At 34.0% G+C, this 11,412-nt stretch overlaps 1 protein-coding gene across 1 annotated transcript in view; it reads right to left on the bottom strand.

Moving 5' to 3' along the window:
- Positions 1-6,459, bottom strand: part of LOC149413747 (uncharacterized) — a 39,606-nt gene extending 33,147 nt beyond the window's left edge. The window contains exons 1-2 of the mRNA XM_089644457.1: positions 4,658-6,459; positions 4,417-4,560 (exon numbers count right to left, since the gene is read on the bottom strand). Coding sequence (XP_089500583.1) covers positions 4,417-4,560; positions 4,658-6,014 — 1,501 coding nt within the window. The 5' untranslated portion in view covers positions 6,015-6,459. The remainder of the gene's footprint in view (positions 1-4,416; positions 4,561-4,657) is intronic.
- Between the last annotated feature and the right edge of the window lie 4,953 nt (positions 6,460-11,412).

Here is an 11,412-nt window from a genome sequence, read left to right on the forward strand (position 1 = left end):
GATAGGTATTTTAGATTGTTTGGTATTAATTTAGGGATTTTAATATTATTTGATTTCTTGCTAATTTATTACATTGTAATTTAATCAACTGTATTTCCTTAAGAAACGTTCAAACTAGATTTCTTTAATAACTTTACTTACAACCAAACACTTGCTTTAGCTTCATTCTTTGTTGACTGTTTTGTTCCTAGCATTGATATCAGAATGTCAGACACAAGTAACGCCTAGCGCTTGCCTCGAGCTTAAACTATTTTGAACCTTAAAAGATGTTCCTCGCATAATAAATTTATTTTATTCCCTTAGCAAGGATGTATCATAATCTTATTTTAATTTTTCGTTTTGTCACTTGCAAACATGTTTATTTTATATCTGAAAAAACGCATCGCAAAATTCCGTATCAAATATCAATATTTCGAATTTCAAAAATCACAGTACTGTATTAATGTTCAGGAAATCCTAATATGACTTATTTTTATTTAAGATCGCGTATTTATCTAGAAAATACAATAAAACTCAATAATAATGTTTAAGTATTCATTAAAAATATTTTTTTTACCATTAAAGTGAAAAAAAATTATTATTTAATTTTAAACTACATAGGATAGATATATAACTATGTAAAAATAATAAAGTTATTACAAAAATAGTGTCAGATGGCGTACGGCGGGTGAATGGAATTTTATTTTATTTTTTTTTTATTTTTTTTTTTTTATTGATTTATTGTGAAAAACAGTATAATCCATTTACATTTCACAAATAACAGTTTATAAATTACAGTTTAGTAAGTACATACATTTATTTGCATGGGTAAATACATCAATACTATCTGATTAACCAGATTTGTTAAATAGTATGCTTATTGCCGTCTTAAATTCTCTTTGGTTCGAATTGAAAATGTCAATCACAGAAGAAATGTGATTTAACAAAGTAGTTATTCTCCCCAAAGGCATGATCATTATTGCTAGCATTCCCAGGGTTACACCCTCCGGATGTATTTATAATTAGGGGGTCAAGGTTCTAAAACTGCACAAATCTCTAAATAGACACATGAGCTTAAAATAGCCTGACCATGTGGTAACTGGTAACAGATTGTAATTATAGACCACGTCCGGCGTATTATAGCTAGCGCGGAAATATTCGCGTGGGCGTGACGTATCTACTCGTGACGTCATTAGGTCTGAGTGAACAACCCCTAACAAACCCCGTAATTACCGTGATGAATTTTTGGGTTTTTATGCCACGTCGCGCTTCCGCTTTCTTTAGCCAACTTTTTAGACAGCATAACAGAGTCCATCATCAGGGCAGATGTGTTGACTGTGGTGAAGTATGTATTTATGAATGTAAAACGTCATTAGGTCTAAGTGAACAACCCTTAACAAACCCCGTAATTACAGTGATTAATTTTTGGGTTTTTATGCCACGTCGCGCTTCCGCTTTCTTTAGCCAACTTTTCGGACAGCATAACAGAGTCCATCATCAGGGCAAATGTGTTGACTGTGGTGAAGTATGTATTTATGAATGTAAAACGTCATTAGGGCTAAGTGAACAACCCTTAACAACCCCCATAATTACTGCGATTATTTGTTGGGTTATTATGCCACGTCACGCTTCCGCTTTCTTTAGCCAACATTTCGGACAGCATAACAGAGTCCATCATTAGGGCAGATGTGTTGACTGTGGTGAAGTATGTATTTATGAATGTAAAACGTCATTAGGTCTAAGTGAACAACCCTTAAAAAACCTATTAATTACCGTGATTATTTGTTAGGTTATTATGCCGCGTCGCGATTCCGCTTTCCTTAGCCAACTTTTTGGAGAGCATAACAGAGTCCATCATCAGGATAGATTTGTTGACTGTGGTGAAGTATGCATGTAAAAGTGATTTCATATAATTAGTATAATAATTACTTAAATGTGTATTACTTTATATTATTTTTTTAGGTTTAATCTTGACAAATAAAGTTAGATTCATGATTTTTAAATGGTCTGCGCTTTTTTACTAACATACAATAAATTATGAAACGTAAAATTTTAATATCAAGTAATTTTTCACGGATCCTAATCTAGTGTTAATATATTTAAAGTATTAATTATATTAAAACAAAAAAATTTTCAAAACTTGAACAAAATGTGATTATATTCATATTATTTGATTGATTCTTCTTCTTCTTCTGGTAGTGACGGAAATTTTAAATTTTTTCTATTTTTTATTTAAAAAAATCAAGTTCTTTTCATCCTGCATTGTTTGTATTGTATTACTTGAAGTAGTAACCAAATTCATAGGTTATAAAAATAATTATTTTAGTATTTATTTTTTGTGATATCTCTTCCGCTTTAAATATTGTATTATAATAAAACAAAGTTATTTTTGTTTTATTCTAATAAATAATGACATCACAAAGTGATAAGCTTTCAGAAGAAATTTTCTTCGAAAAATTAAATATTGTATCATCCCTTATTTCCTTCATATTAGATTATTAAAGAATATTTTTTAAATAACTTTATTATCAAAAATAAGAAAATACTAATAAATCTACGAAGCAAGAAATACAAAAAGACAAAGAAAAATACGAAAAGATAACTATCACAACTAGGAATCGAACCCAGGATCTAGTCTTAAGCCAATCGACCATGGGACCTATTTATTAAACGTCATATTTGTCGATTTCATATTTCAAATTCAGAATTAACATCACCATCTTACCTTCAAAATAAGTTGAAGAAAACACCAAATTAATTTTAAGATACTAAAACTTCATTTCTAATGCACTTTCACATAAGAAACTTATATGGCTTGACTTCAGTTAACTTGTATATTTATCTCGTATATTATATAAAAGCTGTTTGTTCTTACAAAATAAATAAATATTGCAATGATCGGCACTTTCAATGGCGTTATAAAAAGCAAGCTGAAGTCGAAGTGGAAGTGGACTCCGCATTAAACTAAATATGTAAGTATTCTTGAATAAATCTAAAAAAAATCCTCAGTTATAGGTTATAGACAGCACGCATGGAACTTATCCAAGATTTGTGCCCCATACTGACTAAATTGAGGCAACAAACAAGAAACCAGATGTATATAAGTCTTCAAATTTAATAGAATGACAGATATAATTTTTGTCGTCTAGGCATCATTTTGGCATCACTTTTAGATGTGCACCATTTATGAAAGTATTTTTTGCGGTAATCGCCCAAAATGCCCGGTCCTTATTTTAAATTAATTCACAGATACTTAAGCAATTTATTACCGCTTCGTTTGAGATAATTTTTGTCTTTTAAGAAGTACTCCGCGCAATTTCATTTTTGATGGCAGCTTTAATTGGAACTCTCATTTGATTTGAAACCTTTCTTGCGAAATGAAAATCTTTGATTTTCCCATTCTCCTTACATGGTTAGTTATTTTCATTTCAGGTCTTTAGGGATGGGGAGGATCAATTCAAGACTGAACATAACATTTCTACACAGTTGATGATTTCGATAAAGTGCTAATGTCAATATATCTGGTAGGTTGATAGTATGGAGGATTTTGAATTATACCCAATTTAAATGGATTGTTGGATGAATGATTCTGTCGCTCTCCAATCCGCAGAACCCAAGGTTGAGTGGTTACTCTCGGTGTGTAAAATCAGAATTCGAATATTTTAAATTAATTTTTATTTTAACAAACTCAAGTCACAATAATTTTATGAACAAAAATAGATCGCGTACGTTAGAGGGGATTTAAGGATTAAACCGGCGGCTGAGACCACTGGAGAGAGAATGAAATATTTGCCGCGCGAGGCATCGCGATACCAGTCTCACATAAATGTAGGGAAAAGTAAACGTTGTTACTTTTTTCGGGAGATTTAAACTCCTTATAATTTACCCTACAATAGTTTCTCAGTCTTATAGTAGTATTCTAATTTGTGTGTACCTTTGAAGGCGTCCAAAGGTACACGCAAGGCGCTCTCCATAGGTCCAACAACCCATGGGTTTACAAAGTACAAAGCTATTCCTACAAGAAAACTTTAATAACTTTGTTTCTGAACAGCTTATGAGCTTCATATTACATTAACGCATTTAGTAGAAAACATAATGTTAAATAACTGTTAGACTGTTATTTACAGACTTGGTGGGAACACAATAATAGAACGCGTGTTCCAATATAATGATTTATTAACAATTAAGTGCGGATTGTCTACGTCTTATCTCTGAGCTGTCGGTTTGGTAAAGAGAGCGAGCAGATGCATCCGTCATCTTTTATACCCCTATCAGTCATCTCGCTCTTACGCATTCAACAAGCAGGCGTACCACCAAAAACCTTTCTTACATCCTCCCCTACTAAAATTGAATGCCCTATCTATATATATCATACCCTATTACTACATATTTCATTTACAATTTTATTTTATATGTTTCATTTACTAAACAATTAACACAACATATTTTTTTTTATAAAATTAACTATCATATGCCGCGTTTCTTTCTGCTTCCCTTCTCTTGTCTCGTCGCCCGTCCACTCCTCCTCCTGGACTGCGAGGTCCTCATCTTGGCCGAAGTCTTCCCTGCCATGGGTTAGACCTGAAACATGGAGAAACAGTATTAGAGTCACTTCTATTACGTAACATACCTGAGAGATTAACTTCATCCATCGACAGTTCCCTAGTGTCAGACGTACCGACTTCCGGCTTATCTCCCTCCTGCCATGAAACATGTAATTTCTTTATCTGGTCTAAATGTCTTTTCCACACCATATTAGACTTGTTAATTTTTATGATATATATTTTTCTACCTTTTTTTTCAACAATAACCCCAGGGACCCATAACCTATTACCCTGAGCTCTGAAATCTCTAGTCATCACTTTCTGACCTATATTCAAATCTGACTTATTTCTACCCTTATATTGTCTTTTCTGATTGACTTGACTCTGAATAACCTTTCTTATTACTTTTTGTTGACGAGTAGAACTTGAAGTATTCGTTCTTTCCTCAACCTTCCTAGGAATCAGAGAGTCAAATACTGTTCTAATTTTTCTTCCCATTAATAATACAGATGGTTCACACCCTGTTGTTGCATGAACGGTATTTCTATAGTCAGTTAAAAAGTTACCTAACTTTTCTTTATAATCTGAAGGAAATCTATTATTTTTACAAATTTTTTTAAGAAAATTTTTACAGGTTTTAACAGCATTCTCAGCTTGCCCATTGCTACTCGGGTGGTTAACTGGACTAGTAATATGTTTCATACCATTTTTCTTACAAAAATTTTCAAAATCCTCAGAACAAAAACACGTACCATTATCACTAACTAAAGTTGCTGGAAAACCAAATTGTGAAAATAATCTATGAAGTACTTCAACATTTTCTTTTGAAGACAGACTGTTCACTTCCAGACACTCGATCCACTTCGAAGAAGAGTCTATCACAATTAAAAAGTTTTTATTATGTAAGCTACCATGATCAATATGCACCCTGAACCATACTTCAGGTTCATAAGGCCATACTGCTAATGAACTCTTTTGTGATTCTGGTTTAATTTCTAAACAATCTCTACAATTTTCTGTTATTTTCTCCAAATCTAGATTAATTTTTGGCCACCAGACAAAGCTTTTCGCAATGCCTTTAGTCTTAAAAACCCCTAAATGAGATCTGTGTAACATCTTTAAAACTTCTTGTCTTAAAGACTCAGGAATAACAACTCTATGTTGATATAAAATACACCCATTTATCAATGACAATTCCAACCTTTTTTCCCAAAAAACTCTAATAAAATTAACATTTTGTGCCTTTTTTACTGATGCTGGCCAACCCTCGATAAGAAATTGTTTTACTTGACTTAAAATTTCGTCCTTTTCGGTCTCACTTCTTATCACGTCTAAAGACAAATTAAACCCGTTATTTTCAAAATAATTAATGTAACCAGACTCTATATTATCTTCACAGCTAACCTTTTCAATTGGAAACCTGCTCAGAAAGTCTGAACAATTATTTTTCGACTTTACGTATTCAATCGTAAAATTGAACGATCCTAACATAACTGCATAACGCTGTAATCTTGACGCCGCAATCTTAGGAATTTCTCTATTCTGACCGAAAATTCTGACCAAAGGCTGGTTATCTACAGCTAAAATAAATTCTCTGCCATACAAATATTGATAAAACTTCTTAATCCCAAAAATTATAGCTGTTGCTTCAATATCCAAAATCGAATAATTTTTTTCCGCTTTATTTAAAGTTCTGCTTGCGAACCCTATTGGTCTTTCTACGCCGTTTTTAAATACATGGATTAACGTTGCTCCGATCCCATTCAAACTTCCATCCGTGACAAGTTTCACAGGAATATTCTCGTCGAAATGCGTTAAAATCCTATCCGAAGTTAATATTTTTTTTATTATCGCAAAACTGTTTTCTTGTTCTGTATCCCATTGAAACTTAACATCTTTTTTAAGTAAATCGTATAATGGTGACAATATATCTGCCATGTTTGGAATAAAAATACGATAATAACTAACCATACCTAACAAACTTCTCAATTTATTTAAATCACTAGGCGCTGACGCGTTTAAAATGGCTTCTTTATTCCGCTGACACGGTTGAATTCCTTGCTCACTTATTTTATAACCTAAAAATTCAATAACTTTTAAATTGAATTCACACTTTTCACTATTCACCGTTAAATTACAACTTTTTAACCTATCTAAAACGAGACACACGTTTTTTTCTAAGTCGACTTCATCTTTTCCTATAACAATAATATCATCCAAGTAGAACGTCATGTTCCGTAATCCTGATAAACAATTTGCCATTGCTTTAGCAAAAACTGCTGGCGCTGGTGCTAACCCAAACACTAAACGTTTATATTGAAACAATCCCAAGTGGGTATTTATTGTTGTGAAACGTCTACACTCCTTTTTCAAAACAAACTGATTATATGCGGATTTTAAATCAATTTTAGCAAAAACCTTGCCTCCATTCACTTTGGTTAATAATTCCTCAATTCTAGGTAACGGATACTTGTCAATTAATAACTGATTATTCACTGTAGATTTATAATCACCACATAATCTAATGCTACCATCTTTCTTAATCACAGGTACGATTGGACTCGCGAAATCACTATACTGAACTTGTTCTATAATACCGTTAGAAAGTAAATTACTTAATTCTTTTTCAACTTTATCCTTCAAAGCAAACGGCATTATTCTGTGATTACGAAATATCGGTACAGCACAATCTTTTAAGGTTAAATTCACTTCGAACTTGTTAAACTTTCCTATTTTATCCGTAAAAACTTCTGGAAATTTTTTCACTAATCGCTCTTTTAATGTATTTTGTTTTACACAATTAACGATCCCCGCTATTCCCACGTTAAAGAGATTCATGAAATCACGTCCTAAAATCGAAAGTGACGAACTACGCACGACAATAATTTTTAGTCGGTGTTGTAGACCATTATACTCTAGTATCGGTGTGAAAGTACCTACCACACCAATGAGCGTATTGTCAAAACTCCGTAAGCTCACGTTTTCGTGCAATAACTCAATACTGCTGAATTTATGGAGATAACATTCTTCCGGAATTACGCTACAAGATGCTCCAGAATCTACCATGAATTTATTATTTATTCCGTCGAGTGAAACTTCTATATAATATGGCTCAATACTTAGTACATCACCAACCATTCCATCCGATAACAAAATATTCACGTTTTTACGTGTTGTCACCTGTTTACACTGTTTTGCTAAATGACCTTTAGTACCACAAATTTTACATACATAATTTTTGAATCTACATTCTACCGCCGTGTGATTATTATAACCACAAACCGTACAATTACGCTTTGTAACATGATGAATCGGCGAACGAGTCCGATTACAGCTACTGCTTCGCTTGAAACTATATTCATCTCTCTTTTTCACATGCGTATTAGGTGAGACACGACCTCCGCCGACTGTTAAATTAGCTAAAACTCTGTTATCAGCTGATTGAGATTGGGTTGATGCTACAAGTTCAATACACACTGCTACTTGCACACATTTTTCGAAAGTATATGATTCACTATCGAGAAATAATTTTTCTCTAATCTTACCGGGTTTACAACCTAATACAAAGAAATCTCTTAATTTCTCTGATAAACTATTCCCGAATTTGCAATTGCTAGAAAGAGATTTTAAACGAACAGCAAAATCGCGAGCTGATTCGTCATTCCTTTGTTTAGCTGAATAGAACTGTGACCTTTCTTCAAAGAAACATTTTGTCGTACAACAATATTCATTGAGCTTAGATATTAAATCTTTTAAATCAACCTCTGTTACTTTTTTTGGAATACACAAATTTACCAGTAAAGAAAAACAATCATCTTGCAAAGCATTTAGGAAAATAGCTCTTTTTTTAACATCCGATGCGTACTTTTCATCATTCACAAGGAGGTACTGCTCGAGACGGACCTTGAAGTTCTCCCAGTTACCGTCACGCAAACTGAAGGACCCCAATCCTGACTCCATGCTTCCTCCACCCAGAAGGTACCCACAAGACAAGAAAAGAAAAACAGAAAAAAACTTCCCAAAGATTTCTCCGCTCTCCAATCTGCTCCTTGGACCCTCTCAGGAAACCGCTCCTTGACCCTTGTTGCTGGATGGCTCTTCCCAGACCGCTCTGAGACCTGGCAACACCGATCCTTGACCCTGGTGCTGCTGATGGCTGCCCCCAGACCACTCTTGTGGCCCGGACCCCTCCGATCCTTTGACCCTTGGAGATGCTGCCGCTTGACGCCCTGGACCCTTCCGTGCTTCCCCCTTCCGAGAAGCTGGTTGGCTCCAGTGGCTTCGTCTTCTTCACTCCTTTCAGTGAAGAATAATTTCGGTCCGGCCTTTTTTACCGACCCGAATAATATGTTGCAATCCGAACTTTTTCGACAATATCGCGTATATTTTTCCTTGCGAAATCTTGCGCGTCGATTCTTTTAATCGTTGTTTTACAATTTCCGTAGGCTGCGCCACTGTTAAATAACTGTTAGACTGTTATTTACAGACTTGGTGGGAACACAATAATAGAACGCGTGTTCCAATATAATGATTTATTAACAATTAAGTGCGGATTGTCTACGTCTTATCTCTGAGCTGTCGGTTTGGTAAAGAGAGCGAGCAGATGCATCCGTCATCTTTTATACCCCTATCAGTCATCTCGCTCTTACGCATTCAACAAGCAGGCGTACCACCAAAAACCTTTCTTACACATAATAACATCTCCACGATAACATAAACTGAAATTTTTTACTTGTTTGTGCGAAAAATATTAAAATCATATAAAAAATTACAATAAACGCATTTTTTTACGATTTTACACATCCATATTGCTAGTTTGTAAGTATGCTATCTCTACTATTTTTAAAATTAATTTGCAACCATGTCTTGTCATAGAAATCATTAGTGCCCAGAGGTACAAGCGTCCATAGGAACAATACTTGACCTACAAGTCCTACAACACATTTTGGCACATGTGGGTGTATATAGATTATGATAAAGTTTTGGAAGTGTAGCATCATTCACATACCAAGGAATCTCTTAATCGAGGGTAGACCTTACAAACCGAACATTACCAGTCTATTTGTAAGGTTTTGTCCCTTGGCGGTTACAGGCGACTGTATCTTGCTGGTCCAAAGATTACTATGAATTTAAAGGATAAAAGATCTTCATTATAATCTGATGGTCAGATTTGGGATTAGTACCTTGAGATTTTATAAAGCGATTAGAAACTAACCTATAAATCTAACCCACATAACCTATTAAACTTAGTTTTTGTTTCATCACTTTTCATGACTTTATATCACTTTTAACCTTTTACCCGCTAAAAAATTATACCTAAGCGGTTGCGCCCACGCGGCACATTTTTTGTTTATGAATTTTTTGTCGAATGTTATTTTCATATCGACCATTTTATGTAAACAAAATCATAATCTGAATTATTAACTATCATAAAATCTTCCTCCAACATCGAAGTATCAATAAACATTCACTTGAGATAAACTGAAATAAAGATAATGCCATAATTGTGTTAATATAAACACACTTAGTGATTTCAACCGAAACAAAGAATCCCTCTCATGGCCGACTGTAGCGACGTACGATGTAACATATAGGTACCTACCTACTTGTGTAGAGAAATACGAGTCCTTAGGATGGCCACTGCGCCGACGCTCTGCTTTTAGTTTATATTTCTTTTTTCACTGACTTCACTTAGTTTTTCTTTAGTTGACATTTTATTGACGTTTATGCTGTGAAATTATTATATATTGTTTTCACTGCGATAAATTTGCAATAATATGAAGGTACACTCACGACAATAGTAAAAAATATATACAAAAATACACTTATAATTTTTAAAAAGGTTAGTAGTTTTTTTTTTCGTGGTAAATACGGAAACATGGGTAAACACATAATGTCACATTACACTCTGAGCACATATATCTTGAATATTTTTTTACTTTAGTTTTCAGTTTGGAGTTGGTACATACACGACACAGCCGACATGGGTTTGCACGTTTTGCCGTTGAGGGTATTATGTCTGGCATGTGTTTCGCTAGTCTTTTGGCTGACAAACGGAGTGGATCATCAGAAAAACGTGACGTAAATTGAGATGGTTCACTGTATTTTTCTATTAATTGTCTTATAACTTTCAATTGAAAATCTGCTAATGTAGTATTTTTTCCGGTAACCTTGTTGAAGAGCGTGTGCGAATTTAATAAATAAAGATCTATTATATGGAAAACCACTTTTTTGTACCATTTTATTGACTTCCTCATGCATTTAAAACTGCTCAACATCATGTCGGTTTTGTCGACTGCGCCCATATGTAAATTGTAATCCAAGATACATTTTGGTTTAAATATTGGTTCATTTGTTTCCCTGTTAACTCTTCCTATTGGAGATGGAGAGCTGTCGTGTATAGTTGTGATCATATGAATTTCACGCTTATCTTGCCATTTTAATGCTAACGGTGGTCCACGGTGTTTTGCCTCTATTTCCCCCTTTTTTAATTTTTTGAAACTTGGCATGGTCTTTCTATTTTTGCGCACTGTTCCACAAGCATTAGTTTTCTTGCTATGAAGAAAATCAAATAGTTTTGGGCTGCTATACCAGTTGTCGACCCAAAGATTATGTCCTTTACCTAAATAATTTTCGAGCAATGTCGTTACGACAGCTCCCGAAACGCCAAGGCACTGATTGTCTGTTATGTCCGTACCTTCACCAACGTAAATAATAAAGTCTAAAACAAAACCAGTCTTACAATCGCACATGACAAACATTTTTATTCCGAAACGGTGACGTTTAGAAGGTAAATATTGTTTAAAAGCTAACCTACCCTTAAAAAGAATCATGCTTTCGTCGATGCACAAGTTTTCTTCGGGTACCAATGTCTCTTTGAAGATTTTTC

This window comes from Hesperophylax consimilis, chromosome 21, assembly GCF_061612785.1.
Source record: "Hesperophylax consimilis isolate HC1 chromosome 21, BYU_Hcon_1.0, whole genome shotgun sequence".
NCBI lineage: Eukaryota > Metazoa > Arthropoda > Insecta > Trichoptera > Limnephilidae > Hesperophylax > Hesperophylax consimilis.